The sequence below is a fragment of the Pavona decussata genome, unplaced genomic scaffold, assembly GCF_977016875.1.
Source record: "Pavona decussata unplaced genomic scaffold, jaPavDecu1.1 SCAFFOLD_134, whole genome shotgun sequence".
Taxonomy (NCBI): Eukaryota; Metazoa; Cnidaria; class Anthozoa; order Scleractinia; family Agariciidae; genus Pavona; species Pavona decussata.
The window spans coordinates 3000396-3017701 of record NW_028145547.1 but is presented as its reverse complement, the minus strand read 5'-3'; the positions used below and the strand labels follow the sequence as shown (position 1 = coordinate 3017701).

Genomic DNA, 17306 nt, shown 5'->3' with positions numbered 1-17306 from the left:
ATGACAAAAGTACTGAGCAACATCCATTTCATGCGAATTCTACTTGGATTCCACCGATTCAACGGTCAGTTGCTCTTTAGACTTACTTAGAAGAAGTCTAAATTAAGCTTGTAGAAACTCCACTGATTAAACCTAAAAATAATCTGCCACCGGCGAGCGCCGAGCTCTCAAGGAGCTTATTAACAACAAAGAAATTGAGAATGATGATTATTTTAGAAAGTGACGCAGGCATACTCGGAAAAAAAAGAAATCCGAGTGCTCCTATCAGGAGTCGAACCTAAGACCTTCCGATTACTAGTTCGGATGCTCTACCACTGAGTTACAGGAGACTCGTGGGAGCTAAGGCCATTAAACTAGGTTCATGGAAGAAATGTGATGGTATATTTCCAGCCTGGTGAATGAATGAGAATGATGATTATTCTAGAAAGTGACGCAGGCATACTCGGAGCAGTATGTATGCAGGATGTTTGTCGCATGAACCTAGTTTAATGGCCTTAGCTCCCACGAGTCTCCTGTAGCTCAGTGGTAGAGCATCCGAACTAGTAATCGGAAGGTCTTAGGTTCGACTCCTGATAGGAGCACTCGGATTTCTTTTTTTCCGAGTATGCCTGCGTCACTTTCTAGAATAATCATCATTCTCATTCATTCACCAGGCTGGAAATATACCATCACATTTCTTTCATATAACAAAGAAATTATTCTCAAAAAAGCAGATAAAGGCACAACAACCGTCGTTATGAACAGGGAAAACAAAATCAATGAGGGACAGAAACAATTGGATGGTAGAAATAACTATCAGCCACTTGACAAACCAATGGTTAGGGATACATCCCAGAGAGTTAAACACTTCATTAATGCCCTTCACCAAGCAACCAAATACACCCCCAAATACCCAGTAATTTTCAATAAAAGCTCAGAATCCATATTGTCCACCATCTCAAGTCTTTCCTGTAGGGTCGAGGCATTATGGATTCTGAGCTTTCATTGAAATTTATTGGGTATTTCCCAGACTACCTTTCGGCAGTGTCGCGTACGCTTTTACGCTTTTTTGGACAACCTTTGTCGAAACAGCTATATATTCAAGACTGTGAACACTAACAGTAATAGTTATATTGTTTATTTAATTAATAGATATCAGATATGTTGAAGATAACTGAAAGTTGTATTTTAATACAAGAGATGGAAAGTGATTTTATGACATGAATTTTATATTATACCAGATTCAGTGAAAAGGTTCAAATTTATGTTTTAATACAAGAGATAGATGGAAATGATGTATATATGACATGAAACACAAAGAGGTGAATTATTATACAAATAATTACAAAGCATTTTTGTCTGTTGAAATTAAATTGACAAAAAGTAAAAATTAGTTTTATCATTTGGTCTAACCGGATCCTACGAGTAGAAAGGCTTGCTCGATTTTTTTCCCTTGGCCCACTGTGCACGATTTTTTTCTCTACTTTTGCTGTGCATGAATTTTTTTTTTTGGTAATTGCCCAACCCCCCCCCCCCCCCGTCAAAAATAAAATGGTCCATCCCTTAGCTCGTGGACTTTTAATAGAACTTTGAAGCTTACTTTTTTTTATGATTTGTCATCCCGCGTGAACCTTTATTTACCGTGCAAACATTGAACTTTGATCGCCTCCTAGCGCGTGGTTTTCGCGCGAAACTTTGTATCCAATCAGTATCCAATCAATTGTTGGCAAAAATTTTATTTGGAGATTTTTGTCGTCGCCGATTAATCAGTTGTTTTTATTCGTTTAAAATCGAGTTTTAATTTCTTTTGGAGTTCTACCGGGCAGATTGAAGTTGCCCAGGGCTTTGATCCGCTTCTGAATACCCCGGCGACTCCTTGAAATGTTCCGGCTGTCGCTGAAATACGTCTACATTCCTTAAGGGACGAGGTCATAGCAACATTTCAACCAGTACTAATCTCGACCAAGTCTCACCATCCTTCAAACATAGCCTTCTCCAAATATTACACATGAAGGACATTTACAGTAACGAGAGACAACGCTTTACGTAAAAAACTATTGATGTTTACTTTAGATACAAAATGCTTTCCGAATTCCCTTTTACAAAGTTAACAATATTCAGTTGTTGTTTACTGATATCGGAAGAAGGGGGGGAAACCAATCCACTTTTTATCAAGTCTAAAACTTGGGAGTGATTTTGCTTCGTATCTCTACAAAAATGAAAATAACAACAAGAATGGAGCAGAACAGGAAAGGTTTTATCGCAACGTAGGGAATTTTCATTTCCACGAAACTTTAATTTTGCCACTTTGGAGGACCTTAGAGAATGTGTTGCAAGATGCTTCGCTATTCTTCTACAGCTAAGCGACTTTCTTTTTCGCGTCACTAATATTTTTGCATTTCTGCGGCTTTTCAAAATCTGAAAATCGTCAATAATCCGTTCTCGGGAAGCTCACAGTTAACCCAACATGCGCGAGTAAGATCGATTTACGCGCAAAACCCCAAGCAACCAACTTAAAATGATGCTCAATGAAAAAGAAAAAAAAACAAGTCCACTTCGAGAATCCATTTTTCATTTCAAATTGAACTGAAACGAGAAGGGTCTAAATTAAACAAACAGATCCGTTTTCGTCTTCAAAAGGGGTTCTTCCTCTTCCCGCCCGCTTTTCCTGAAAGCCATCCTGGAAGATTTCTTGCGGTTTCTTGCGAAGAAGGTCTGGGATTTCTGGGGACGTTCGTTAGTGGGGAACGGGAAGTAAAGGACCTCTGCTTTGGGGGTGCAGCAGGGGTGCTACAAGTGGCGGTCCCACATGACAGCTCCAAAATAGCGAGCACCAGCTTAATGTGGCCGTACGACACGTGAGCTGGCAAGCGTTCTTTTATCGCTGACAACTTGCTGATGTCTGAAAGAAAGAGAAAATGGAAAAGTAATGTTACGGCTATGAGTTATTACTGTATTACATTTGGACACAACCAGTCTTGGCGTAAAACACAAGAATAGAACGTTTAATCTGTTAGACCGGTTCACGCTATTAACGACAAAAGTGACGGAAGGTTCCTCAGAGTTGGTTCACAATGGCAACAAAATCGGAAGGGTAAGGAACCTTTAACTCCATTATGAATAAAAAATGGAGACGGAATCGCAGTCGTAAGCTCGACCGAATCGGAAACGCAAAGGATCAGAACGTTTCCTTTCTCCTTCCGATTCTGCTTCTGATTCCATCGCTTATGAACAAGTGAGAACTGGCTGACCAGAATCGGAAGCAAAAGCAGAAGAATCAACCAATCACACAGCACATTCACAATCCCAGATTTATAACGGAAAACATGGCGGCCTTCCTCCTTTTTGAATGAAAGCGAGGCTTCCGTTTCTGCTTCCGTCGTATTGATTCACACCAGGTCAGCAGATTCTTCTGATTCCGACTCCGATTTCGATTCCGCATCCGTCGCTAGTTAAGGCTGCTAAGGCGGCGGCGTTTAATTCAGGAGCCGCTTTTTCGAACAAATACAGCATGCGATTTCTTTACAGGCTAGAACAAAATTTACTGAATAATATAGCTCGCTGTCGGTCCGAAAACATTTTCGTTCGTGCGCTGAATGATCTAATGCAAAACAAAAGTTTATATTAGATCATCTGCCTTCTGAAGACACTTGAATATTTCCGACATTCTTTTGTGAATGTTGTTGCATTACTGTCATAAAAAACACACTGTAGTCAGTACCTGAATTGATCGGAGGTGACCTGATTGTCTTCGTCACTAACTCTTGTATTTCATCGGTGAGTCCAGCTATACAAACAAATAACATAAACACATCAGATACTCAACATTAAGTAACCAGATAGCAGTCTCGAGCAGGACGGCTTGCGGCCCTTTCTACCTTAAAATAGTTTGTTTCCGAAGAGGACTGAATAAGACAGTGAAAGAGATGTGTTGTGGTTCAAACATTTTGGGGGGTTTAATTAACAAATCGACGGCAGTTTTTTTATGGTCTATACTCTTATAGACCATAAAATGACGTCAAAAAATGTTCAAAACTCAACTGCCAAGTTTTGGACATTTAATGGCGTCATTTTATGGTCTATAAGAGTATAGATCATAGAAAACTGCCGTCGATTTGTTTTTTACAATAACATGTAAAAAGTACGAGCGAAATTGGCAATTTTTTTCGTTGAGAAAGCGCGCGCGTTACATCTGACGTCATTTTTATTGTCTGTTTTACTCTTATAGAAAATAGCCATGAGCCAATCAGCCCACGGGAATTTGGACAGTTATAGTAAAAAAACCTTTTAAACCAGTTTGATCAGTTTGATTTTTGTTTCTCTTTGTCTCAGATTATGGTAATGAATACTGCATAAAGGAAAATAAAAATTTAACTGGTTTGAAAATGTTTAAACCAAAAACAATTAAACCAAAACAGATACAATGTTTGCACCAATCAGATGACGGATTTGATAGAGCAACAGTCTGTAGAGAGACTACATCAAGTTATCGTCACAAAAGAAAAGACGCCCACCCCCTCCCCCCCACACACCACGGATTCTCTACATCACACACCTCTCTTGTAGTCCACAGGATAACCAGCCTTCAGAGCGTCACTAAGGTGGCCTAAAATGGTTCCTTCAACCAGGTTCCTCGATTTCGCCAATTCTTTCTGTAAGTAATAAATGAACAGCATCTGTAAATGGCTAGCTTGCTCCATGAGTGTATGTGTGATAGAGACCTAGACGTACAAAAACTCTTTCCCTTGAAAAAGGAAGTAAATTATCTACGCTGAACGTGCTTGCATTGCTTGTGTCTTGAATACCGTATTTCTTCGAATAATCGCCTGGGTGCTTATTTCATATTTGGGGTTAAGGGTGCCAGGGGTAGGGGCTTAATCGAGGGGGCCACGAAGAGGAGAGAAGGGGGAATTTATTCAAAGAAAGGCGCTTATTAGAGGATGGGTGAGGTAAAGATACTACGCCCTATACACCTCCGAAGCTAAACGTAATTTCTGTGGCATGAAACATCTAGGAGTATTATCACTCCCCATCTGGATAAGATGCTAATCCACTGCAGGAAACCCAACAAATGTTAAAGGCTTAATGGATCCGCTTGTGCTTATTCATACACTATGTCAGTGTTGTAAAGTTACTCGTCTAAGGAATCAAAAGAGCGTCTGAGCCACCCAGATAGGCGCACTATAAAGCACTCATTCGATCACCAAGCTCGTTGTTGATAGTCTCCCGCAAAGAAGACTGTCGTCAATGTTATTTCACGGGTGTACAAGTGAAGACCTTCGTCTACGTTTTCTTCTAAACTTCTCATCATTACCGCCATAAAACAAAAACACCAAAGTAGGGTGAGACTGTTTTGAGAGTAAAGAGAGGGTTAACCACGCGGAACCCGACCCAACACAGCAAATGTTTCTATGAAGTACTCACAATGGTCATGTGCTTGTCGTGAAACAGGTTGTACGTGGCTGTCACGGTCTGACTCAGTTCACGTCGGAGGGGCCCTATAGGTTCTGCTACGTAACTCTGTGACGAGAGAAAAAAGTCGGCGGTTACACTAATGCGAGCAGATAAAGGAAATTTTAACAGTTAAAACTGCAGTCAATTATCAACAGAAATAAGACTATATATGCATGGAGTAAGCAAAAGCCGTCCCTTCGCAGTATAACTGAATACACATGCCACCCAAGATCAGGATATTGATCACAATTACGACACAAAACTTACAAGACAGTTCCAGGCCAGTTAGAAGAGTTACACTGTGAACTACATTTTCAAAGCCAATGATAGGGATAATCATGTGCATGCGAAATAAAGACTACCTGCGAAGCTGTTGGACTCCCTGTGTCTGTTTGGTCGTTAAATTTGTCGGCCTCGATTTTGTTTTCCTTGCAGAAAGTTTCCACACAGTTAACAAGCTGTTGTCCAAAGCGTTCACACTGTCTCTCAGACACTCCGTCTACCTTCAAAAGAGCTTCGATGCTGGTTGGTCTGAAAAAAAAAAAAAAAAAATCACAGCTTGTCAGGTATCAGGATACACTGAGCACAGTTACTGGCGCAATTACGTTACTTGATAGAAACTTCATTGTCTATACCTGTGCTTGGCAATATCAAGAAGGATCTTGTTTGTAGCAATCATGTAAGGCGGACAGTCCAGTGAGTGGGACAATTCCGTTCTTAGCCTCATTAGTGTAGAGTACAGAGATCCCTAAAAAAATTCCACTCGCATTAAATTGAACGGAACAAGATATCCTCAAAATTTAACTGACCAATCAGGAAAAGAGATTTGCAGGGAGTGTCACGTGCCAGCAACTTTTCCCGCCCTTGGCCAGCAACGTTTACTGACATGTTTTCCCGCGCTTGACACTGCCAAATTTCGTTAAAGTAACCGTTACATGTTTTCCCGCGCTTGACTCCTGAGAGTGAGCATATCATCTTTGAAGGAGAAGCGTGATGTGGTCGCAAGAGTGGATCGTTGAAAAGGAAATGGGGTCGGAGAGGGAGAGAGTAAGATGTGAACTCGAGAAATTAGCCTTCCTCTTCCTTCCATCCACTGCGGTTTTTGTTTAACATCTCTGCAAATGAAGCCTTTACACTCACGCTTTCAAAAATACTCTTCACGCTTAGTAGTTCTTTACAGTTTCAACACATTTACGGAGCAGAAGCAATAGCGAATTCTCTTACCTGAAGTTCCAGTTCCTTTTCATCGACAACTGGCGTCACTGTAGGCATGGCAACCTGAGCTCCGCTAGTCTGATGCCAAGTTGGGGAAGCAGAGGCGACAGACACTGGCAATATCATTCTGACAAAGAATTCACAGTAACGTCATAGAAAATACAATCATTTTACGACTCATTGGACCGCCTAAGGATTTAACATATCAAAGAGCTCCGAAAGCATACCAATTTTCAGAACGTAATTCAAACTGAAGTTTGTTTTAGGTCGGGGGGGGGGGGGGATTATATACTTACTTAGCTGCTGGTTGTGACTGTTTTTCCGCCAATAAAAGATCCTGTTAACAAAACAGAAATGTTTGTTTATCGGTTCCTGTTTACACTAAGCATCTAAAGCCGTGAATTTATCAAGTCCAATGTGTCATTCTGGTTACTCTATGAGAAATAAAGAAGTTCGAACATACCCTACTCAAGAGCCAAACCATTTAGGGCAGCAATAACAAAGGAATAAACGGACGACAACAACAACAACAACAACAACTTATTTGCATTCCCATATACATAGATGCTATTGCACACAAAAAAAGTAAATAAGTAAAAAAAAAAAAATAGAAATAAAAATAAATAAAAGTACAATAGAAAAAAAAAAAAGAAAAAGAAAAAGTATATAGCAGTGATAAAATAAAGTAATTTATAGCATTGACATAATCACGTTCTTTGTGTCCTCTTCTGAAAAGCCTAAAAAATGCAATAACCTAGGGGTTTTTTTTACAAATATAAGGGTCAATGTTATTAAAGAGAAATAATATTTTATGTTGTTCACTTAGAGCATCAAACTCAAGATATCTCAAAATTATATCATTGAAAAACGTTTTCCTTATTTGCTCATGTAAATTACAGTGAAAAACAAAATGGGTTTCATTTTCTACCTCGTTAGAAGAACAATGGGGGCAAATTCGTATATTTGTTTAGGGATTTTTGGAACACAATGTCTACCAGTTTCATTTTTTTAAGTCATGGTTACTGCATCTTAGCTTTGCAACGGACAAACCTGGTTTGGAGTCAGCGTCATTTTAACAGCCTCATCCCATGTAGCTTCTGTTAGCCACTTCTCACCTTTTGCTGCGAAGACAGACAAACAGAAATCGTTTTCTTGCTTTCATATCTTTTACAAGACAAAGGAATAAAATTCAGCCCAATGTACACTTCTAACCAACTGATCCATGTATTACCATGTTTTTTTGTTTCTTCAGTGCTTTTTAAAGGTCGTTTGACAAGAACTGACCGCAAAGAATCTCCAAATATGATAGTCTCCCAAATTCTCTATTCTATTTATGGATAATTTCGGATGGGATACACCTTAATCCTTTAAACCCTAACAGTGATCAGCATGAAATTCCCCCTCGTAATATCAATGTTTTTTCAACCCTTGAGGTCATGAGAATTAAGTATATGATCACCCAAGGTGAAGTTTCTTAACTTCTCCTCAGTACTTTTATAAGAAAAGTATGGGGACAAGATACGAGAATTTGTTCTTTGATATTAAGGGTTAAAGGAAACATTAGAAGAGCCTTGAAAAGGATGTGGTGTCATAAACCCACTTTACATAAGAACCCGCCTACCCCCTCCATTTCCAAAGAAAAACGACAGATAGCCAGAAGCTTTAGAAAATCATACAACAGAAAAGTTAGTTACCGTTGTAAATGGTGGAAGGTCTCAGCTGTTTTACCTGAAAGAGCCGTGAGGGAGCCAAAGCCACCTGGATTTGTTTTCTCCTGAAGAAACTCCAGGTTCATAAGTTGACGGCCTGCAAAGTGTTTCATGGTAAAAACAGTATCAAAGACAATATTTTTATACAGTTTCATACCAAACATTTACAATGAGTAAAAAAAAGAACACCTTGATTCTTTATGTCCACCTCACATTGTAAGAAAGCATTGTATGATCATGTTTTTTTTATAGTTTTTTGTTATTATAAAATAAGTAAGTTATTAATATGTAATTTGTTTTCCCTAGAATAAGTTATATAGTGTAAATACTGCTTTATCTTAAATGCAGGTTCTCCCAATAGATCCAGAAATCTGCTTGATCTGTGTACTTGTTGTTGTTTTTGTTTTGTTTTGCTTTTTGTTTTCTTTAGTTTTGTGTCGCTTTTTTGTTTTGTTTTACAGGACAGATAACACAAAATACGTACCAAAACTCTTCCACCATTTGTCTGAACGAAAACTGTAAGAACAAAAAAAAAAATTAAAATTAAAATTTAACACCTTCAATAACATACAACACTATAAAAAAAATTCTAAAAAATTTTGGCAGAATAAATGTCTACTCACTTGCCAGCTCCAAACTCTTTCTTCTTTGTAAGCCAATTTGGCACTTTCTGACTGTTCTAAAGAGTAAAATAATATGGCTGTTTACATAGATGGAAGCACTTCAACTTGGGTCAAGTGACTTCTTGATGAAAAGGGGCCTTAGTCCTACAGTCCTAAGTCCCATTTAAACGGACACCCTCTAGTCAGTAAGCGGAAGCTGGCTGGGTTCCCTACAATTTCTTGCCAAATTAACTGTAAAATAAGCCTATATTCAGCAAACCTCTGTAGTGCTCAGAACATATAACCTCCTCAGTCGTATGTTAACTCACTGTTCTCTTTAACTTTGAGTTTGCAGAACAATGTTGTACTTACTGAACCTTTCAGCATCAAAATAGGGACTGATACACCAAACCTGCCATTCCCTGTCAACTGAAACACACACACAAAAGAAATGTGAAGTACACTTTATCATTACTGATCAATCGAGTGCTGACATTTCGAGATAATATGCATACTGCTAGGATCAGCCATATCAAATTTGTGCAAAGTAAGTTGGGGTGTTTAAGGCTTATAACAAACATTACTAAAAACTGGATCATTGTATTGTGCAATTCCAGGGATTTGATTGGCTCAGCGGCCATGGTATACAAGCCATTATACCATGCCCAAGAAATAGAGACCATTAAATTGTCTTCTGGTTGCAAGATCTAGCAAATTATATTTCTTTATTGTTTTTAATAAAACAATAATTACTATTCCACTCGTGCTTGTTGGATATGAGATGATTATAGCCAACTCAACAATATGCACCTTGTTGGCTATCTATCATCTCATATCCAATGCGTGCTCGTGGAATAAGATAGATATTACACATACATACCATTATAGCATTGAGAAGCAATTTAGCTTCCTTTGTAAAATCTCTCTTATCATCCTTCACATTTGGGTTAAGAGCCCTGTAAACAATGGACTAAGGTCAACTAACCTAAACTTGTATCATTCACACATGCTTTACATCACTTGTTTCAAAAAAATTAATAAAAATAATTGTTCTCATGTTGTAACAGGACAATGTCAAGAAATGTTTTTACCATACAAATGCTGCAGTGATACAATTATTGATTTCAGGTTTATATGTGTGACAGCTCTCCAGCCCATTTCTTACAATCAATATGATTCATTTATTTAAACAAACCAGGTACCAATGACTCGAAACATCTAACTCTCAAAAAAAGCCTTGGAGTCAATTGCAACCCTTTCCAAAGTAGATTTATTTTTAGAACAGGTCTCAGGGGACCTTTGGAATGCCCACAGTTCAAATACTCCATCAAAGAAGAGCAATGACAATTAAATTGTTATACATCATACCTCTTTGCAGGAAAAACAGTTCAAAAAGAAATCTATGTGGGAAAGGGTTGACTCAAGGAAGTGATACAGATAGAGGCTCCTACAGTCAACTCCCTTTAATGTGGACACCTTCTGGAAGTGTCTTTAATAGCGAGAGTCCATAATAGCAGGAATTTATTTCAGTCAAACATCTGTAATTAATTTTGCTGGGGATTTAGCTCCGTGTTATCGGGGTGCCCGTAACAGCCAGGTGTCATGGACTCCTGTACAAACCTGTTTCGACAAATATCACAACAGTCATCTTTTCCACCAATGCTCTTATCCACCTTATCTTCAAAGTAAGCTAAAATTGTTCTGTAAACACAAACAGTAAATTATCACATTGAGAACTTCCTGGCTTTTTTTTACTTTTCAAATATAAAATGATTGGAGGCAACAACTGAATCTTAAGACTGGATGTTACAAGAAAAAGGTTGGTGGGTATACTCATTTACATTATTAAGGGGACTGTTGCAAATGGAACCAAATTTTGAGTCCCAAAGAAAACTGGTCAATAGCCCAGAATGCACCCCTACAATTTTTTTCTTTGCAAAAATATAAAAATTAGTAGGGATCGCTTTAATTTATTTATTCACCATGCTTTCATTAGGAGGGATTTTTTCAAAGTGGGAAGGGATACATTCTTGTTCAGGGAAACCACAAAAGTAATGGTTTATTGCCAAAATCTTTCTACCCAAAAATTCCACCAGAATATTTTGAACCTTAAAAAAATCAGTTGACGTAAAAGAAGCCTGGTAAAATCGTGTGCACAGTTGGACAATTTGCCCAGTAACCAGCCCTTAATGAAACTCCTGGATACTGATTTATAAAAAATAATACCATAGAAGCAGCATGGCCACACACCAAGTTTAGAATCTCACATTTTTGAAACAGGGTTTTAACAAGTCCCAATAATTTAACAGCAATTCTTGCTTCACTTAAGGTAGGCTTAGACTTGAGCGTTCCTGAGTGTTCAAACTGAACAAAATGAAAAAAATTATGCACAAAAGCCAAGTACAATAATATTATTATGACTTTGAAGTAGTATAAAATGTCATGGCTACCCAATCCAATCATTTCTCAGTGAGGTATGCTTTTCTAGTGATATTTCTTCAATAAAGTCAGTTTTTCAGGTAATTAATCAAGGCAACAGGTGTTCATTCTGGATCATAAAGAAAATCTTAGTAACCAGGAAAGGAATTGGGCCGGACCCTTTTGTATGAGAATTCAAGGGATGAAACATTTTCGCAGACTGAGATAAGCTGCATGCCTGATTTAGAGGGAAATTTTCAGAAACAGACGTGGCTCCTAGCTCTGCCTGTTTGTATGGTATCAACAATAGGTGGCATTAAAGTCAAAAATATTCTCGAATTAACCTTCTCCTACACTCTGTAGTCGTTAGATAATGCTCAAGCTTGTTCAGCATTCTCAGCTTATGTTCTTTAAAGGACTGCGCTGAAACGTCATTAAGCAAGTGCCTGTAACAGATAGAGTTCACTGTCACTGATAAATCTGATATTAGTATACTAAAGGCCCACATGTAGCATTTCCACTCATGCAAACTGAGTTCCACCCCAGTTGCGGGCAACGTCACTTTGTGGAGAGGCACAGGATGTGCATTAATTTTGCAAAATTTTAAATAGAACAGAGTCCCGTGATCTCTGAGTTGTGATATGATGCAAACGAAGTTGTGAATTATGGATATTACAGTACCAAAGATTGACAAAGCACCTTATAAACTACTAACCATAACTTGCATTTAATTAATTATAGTAATAAGTATTCTAGCTATCTCCAAGTATTGCAAGGAAATAAACTATAAAAATGACTGGATGTAATATTTTTAAAAGTGAGGTGCAGCCAAACTTTGAGGTGTTTGGAAACACTCTTCAGTGACTAGTGTCTCAAACCACTAGAAATTATTGGAGAAATTCAATGCAAAAGTTCCCCTTATTTTATGATAATTAAGATCACTTTCCAAATCTCCTCCACAATTAGTGTTTTTATTTGTTTTATCTTCAGGAATTATTAATGAGTTTGAGAAGTTAGACCAACAAACCAAATTAAAGTGTAAATCGCTGAAACCCTAAGAGGTGGTTACTGCATCTCATTAAGTTACTGCATCTCATTTAAGTCTGTTTCTTTGTCTGTGGTTGTCAACTGGTTACAATGTGCAATTCCAGAAAATATCCATACTCCCCCCATGGAAGGTTTTTTGTTTTGCACACCCCATCACCCCAGGAAATTCCAGTTTAGCTTCATACTTTGCTTCTAAAATTTTGACATTTAAGACCCCCCTCACCCTAGGAATTTCCAATGACCTTCCATAGGGTGGGTATGGATTTTTTCTGGAATTGCACAATATGGTAGTGTCACAGATGTTATCATCTGATATTTAAGTCATGCTGTAGACATATGCAAATTGTTACAATAACCACCAGTGCATTAACTGCCGACACAAGACCTCACCGGTTAAGAGCAAAATCAGCTGTACTGTAGAAAACATGACAAGTGCTGGCAAGACTGTGAAACAAAGCAACACATAAAAATATAAGGTTTACAAAAACTGCTCAATACAATAAATTGCTTAAAGTTTGTTGTTGTTGCTGGTTTTTTTAATATAGGTACTAACCCATCACGCCCAGCTCGGCCTATCTCTTGGTAGTATGATTCAATATCCTTTGGAGCTAAAACAAAAACAAATATCAAAATGAACAGTTCAATCAGGAAGGAGATAAGCTGTTAGATTAAGGTGGAAGAGCTAACAAGAAACACAGCAATCACATGAGTGTGGACAATTAATGCGAGCCAGCAAGGCATGCGAGGCAGACGTGCAAGGCATGCAAGGCAGACATGCGAGGCATGAACAAAACATGCGAGGCATGTGAGACACGAACAACCCCCAACATAAATGCTAACCGTTAAGTTAACCGGGGAGCTATTTAAGCTAACCTGAGTGCTTTTTAGGCTAACCGGAGTGTTTTTTAGGCTAACCTGAGTGCCTCGCACGTCTGCCTCGCATGGCTCGCTGGCTCGCAGATTGTCAAGACCCCAATCACATGACACAAAAGGGAGAGGACAGTGCTTACTCAACAATGTCCGACTTTCTATAACATAAGGCATAATATATTATAGCATTATAGTACCTCCGTAATGAATAATTTTTCTCACATCTGGTTTGTCAATTCCCATTCCAAATGCTACTGTAGCAACAATGCACTAACAAGACAAAGCAAAACAATAAAAGGAAATTAATTGAAAAAACTCCAAGTGAACCTCTATTAACAGAACTGCCAGTAGTAAGTGAATACCAAAGACAAAATCTCTGGTTCAATAAATGAAGTTTATAAACTTTTCAAGGAATGAGAACGTTGTGATTTGAAACAACAATATTGTAAGCAAGGTGAAAGTGAAATACGTACTTGAATTTCATCTCTGATAAATAAGTGATGCACCCTTTTACGTTTGTCATTGCTTAACCCAGCATGGTAATATTCACAACTGACTCCTAGACCTACACAATCAACAAAATAAAATTAACAGTGTTTTCATCAAGACAGTATTATCCCTGAATTAAACTTAATATAGTGTAACAATTATTCCACGAGCACGCATTGGATAATATGAGATGATTCAATTCAATTTCAATTTATTTATTATTATTTCCAACAAATATACAAAGACAATTTACACAACCTGCGTATAGCATTAGCTAATCTTGGCAGGTATTAGTAATAGACAAAAATTAAGACTACAATATTGCTACAATATCAGCACTACCATGTAAGACTGTGACAAGCAGTTGTAAACGAAACACATAGCTATAAGATAAAAAACCAACAAGGCCAAGTTGGTTATAATCATCTCATATTCAACAAGCACAAGCAGAATAACTACCGGTTTGTTTTATTAAAAACAATCAAGTAATATTGCTAGATCTTGATGATTTCGCTTTGCAAGAACAACCATAAAACAATTTAATGGCTGCAATTTCTCGGGCATGGTATAATGGCTCATATACCATGGCCCCAAGCCAATCAAATCCCTGGAATTGCATTATCCAATGGTCCAGATTTTAATAACTTCCAATATTATAAAAAGGCAACCAAACATAAACACAATGCACTACTATGAATGCAATGTCTCAACCACAAGGCATTTGTTGTTGTTGTTGTTGTTGTTAGGTTCTTCTTCATATGGCCTTTTGAAAGAACACACTTGACTGGTCACAAAAAGTTGTCAATTTTCTCAAGCTGACAAAATAATAAAGCAAGAAAATTAAATTATTGATGCAAGTATTATCTGCAAGCTGGCTGGGGTAAGGGGGTATGACTAATATTTTAATGGTTAATTCAGGCTAATGAATGACTGTACACACTAGGATATATCACTACAGGTCGCATTTTGCATTAATTGCCACACAGGGTTATGTAGTTTATCATTGTTCTCTTTTTATTTTTGTTCTTATTTTTCCCTTGAACCCTCCCTCTGCTATTTTGTGCATGTTATTAAAGGTGCTTCGTACCATGAAGTTCTTTGGCCACAGTTTCAGTCGTTTTCTTTGTTGGACAGTAAGCTATTGTGGGACCATCAAATGAGTACTCAATCTTTGATCTGCAAATTCAGTAAAATGACATCACCTTTAGTTGTAGTAGATATAAATAAAGTCCCCTCATGAAAAATAAGCCATTTCTGAGCAAGAACTGTACCACCAATGAACTATACTATCAATGGTATTGTTTAATACAGCATCATTGTCACCAGTCAGATACAGAATGAAGAAGCTGGGGACTCACTGTATTTTGGCAAATGAAATGGAGCAAGACAAGTAACTACAGCACTTAAGCTCTACAATCTCTTTAGCACATTTCAACTCAACTGAAAACAGAAATCAGTAAATGGCAATGGTGATGTTGTTGATATGATGATGATGATGAAGATGATGAGACTTTCTTTAATGAGAGTGAATCAGAATACAAAATTTAGTGCTCATCTGAACAATACACTGCACATCATTTTGCTTACCCTACATGGCTAAAACAGGGCATTTTATGAAGTAATCAATAGTAACATGTACTTTGCATTCATTTTGTTTTCTTCTATTTTGTTTATTCTGTTTCATTTCGAAGTGTACATGTACCTATGCCTATATATATTGAGCTATGAACTTAACCACTGAGAAGATCACATTATAAAGAGCAAAATAATAAGGATGCTTATTTTGGAGGGTTCCAGGGCTGTCGCTAATTTTTCAAGTGAGTAGAGAAGTGAAGAAAGTAGCCTGGGATTGCTTTCCCTTGGTGGCATCAGTGCTTTATTTTTTACATCAAAGAAGTCAGGGTTCCCATTAATAATAGCCAGGGACATCCCTGGATATTATGATTGGTTGGTTGTAGGGTAGTGCTGAATGCTAGCATTGATGTCTCACCTATCTCCAGTTCTGATCAAGAGAGGTTTAAAATCCTCCCTGATACTGCCAGACTTTCTCGATACCTCAAAGTATAAATTAGGCCTGGAATAAAAAAGAACCACATTAAAACCCCTTATTCCCCAATAATGATCAGAAACTAAATTCTCCTTACAATATCACTACTTCATCAAACATAGAGGTCATGAGAATGAATGAAATGATCAGCTTTAGAATATTAAGTGTTTAAAGAAATTCTCCCAACGTGCGCCATTATAGAATCAGAATAGAGAATACTGCAACCTTAGATCCACTCCTCATCTAATTAATACTAATAACACATTATATATTGACTAAATAATTATATTAAATAATGTTAACACAAAAACATCTTTTAGTGTTTACGTAATATTAACAATAATTGAAGGGCTGAGAACATAACAGTCTTATGTCAAATTTTCGCCTGATTTTTTGTCTTGCTCAAAGTGCTTAAATTTTTTGCATGTGCGTGGCCCTCAATTTAATCAGAGAACACGGCTCTGTGCCCCCCCCCCCCCCCCCAAACTGGTTTACACTTTAAAACAACAAACAAGATTTTACGCCAAAATATTGAGTCATGCAAAAGCAAAAAAAAAGGAGAAAAACAGATGCTTTGGAGGGAAAAACACAAAGCGGTGTTCTTTGATTAAATTGCAAAACTTCACTGGCATTTAAAGCAAAATGAAAATTTGACCTAAAAGTTGTCAGAAGACAGTTATGCTCTCAACCCTTCAATTAAAATCTTTCATCACACACAACCTTACCTATCAAACCCTGTACAAACGTAAGTAGGATTTCTTAGCTTTAGGGATTGGCAGATATCTTTTCTAACAATGGGGGTAGCAGTTGCTGTCAGGGCCACAATAGGTACCTTGAACAAGAATGAAAAATACTTTAAATTATTACTTTATTAATGCCAAGTTCTGAAAGTAAAAATCACCAGGAAGCAGCAACTTCGTTTGAATTTCCGTTAGTACAAGAGTTTTACAGGCTGTTGTTATCTCATGATTTTATTAAAGGAAACCTCCACTCTCGAAACATGTTAACGTTACATTATTGAAAATACAATTTTCTTTGAAATTTCATTGGAAAACATGAAAATAATATTTCAGTGTCGGAAAAAACATAATTCGATTATCGGCTATTTTCGCTTTTAAATTTCCCACGCGCCGCCATCTTGGATTTCATGACGTAATAAGGTTGTTCAATTGTTTTACACAAAAGAACTTCTACTGAATAACAATAGCGGCAACCATTACGCGTCATAAAATTCAAAATGGCTGCCCCCAGGAAATTTAAAAGCAAAAGTTGTCGATAATCCTAATTTTTAACACACTTGAATGTCATTTCTATGTTTTAGACAAAAATTTAGAATTTAGACACTATTTCCAACGCTTACCCGTCAATTTGTTGTGAGAGTGGAGGTTCCCTTTAAGGTATCAGCCACCCTTCAGGACTGACCGCGCGCGGATCGCTGTAGCGTTAGTTGTTTTTATAAAAACCCCTATAAACCAT

At 37.6% G+C, this 17306-nt stretch overlaps 1 protein-coding gene across 4 annotated transcripts in view; it reads right to left on the bottom strand.

Annotated features, from left to right (window-relative positions):
• Positions 1-1101: 1101 nt before the first annotated feature.
• Positions 1102-17306, bottom strand: part of LOC146467742 (bifunctional 3'-5' exonuclease/ATP-dependent helicase WRN-like) — a 42970-nt gene continuing 26765 nt past the window's right edge. For all 4 annotated transcript variants that reach the window (XM_085125319.1, XM_085125318.1, XM_085125317.1 and 1 more), the window contains 23 exons: positions 16556-16662; positions 15774-15857; positions 14871-14959; positions 13768-13859; positions 13492-13564; positions 12978-13032; positions 12815-12868; positions 11722-11823; positions 10580-10660; positions 9840-9915; positions 9332-9388; positions 8981-9036; positions 8842-8873; positions 8377-8454; positions 7699-7769; positions 6945-6985; positions 6658-6775; positions 6069-6181; positions 5796-5964; positions 5404-5499; positions 4535-4631; positions 3701-3766; positions 1102-2881 (listed from right to left, as the gene is read on the bottom strand). In XM_085125319.1, coding sequence (XP_084981445.1) covers positions 2613-2881; positions 3701-3766; positions 4535-4631; positions 5404-5499; positions 5796-5964; positions 6069-6181; positions 6658-6775; positions 6945-6985; positions 7699-7769; positions 8377-8454; positions 8842-8873; positions 8981-9036; positions 9332-9388; positions 9840-9915; positions 10580-10660; positions 11722-11823; positions 12815-12868; positions 12978-13032; positions 13492-13564; positions 13768-13859; positions 14871-14959; positions 15774-15857; positions 16556-16662 — 2076 coding nt within the window. In that variant the 3' untranslated portion in view covers positions 1102-2612. The remainder of the gene's footprint in view (positions 2882-3700; positions 3767-4534; positions 4632-5403; positions 5500-5795; positions 5965-6068; positions 6182-6657; positions 6776-6944; positions 6986-7698; positions 7770-8376; positions 8455-8841; positions 8874-8980; positions 9037-9331; positions 9389-9839; positions 9916-10579; positions 10661-11721; positions 11824-12814; positions 12869-12977; positions 13033-13491; positions 13565-13767; positions 13860-14870; positions 14960-15773; positions 15858-16555; positions 16663-17306) is intronic.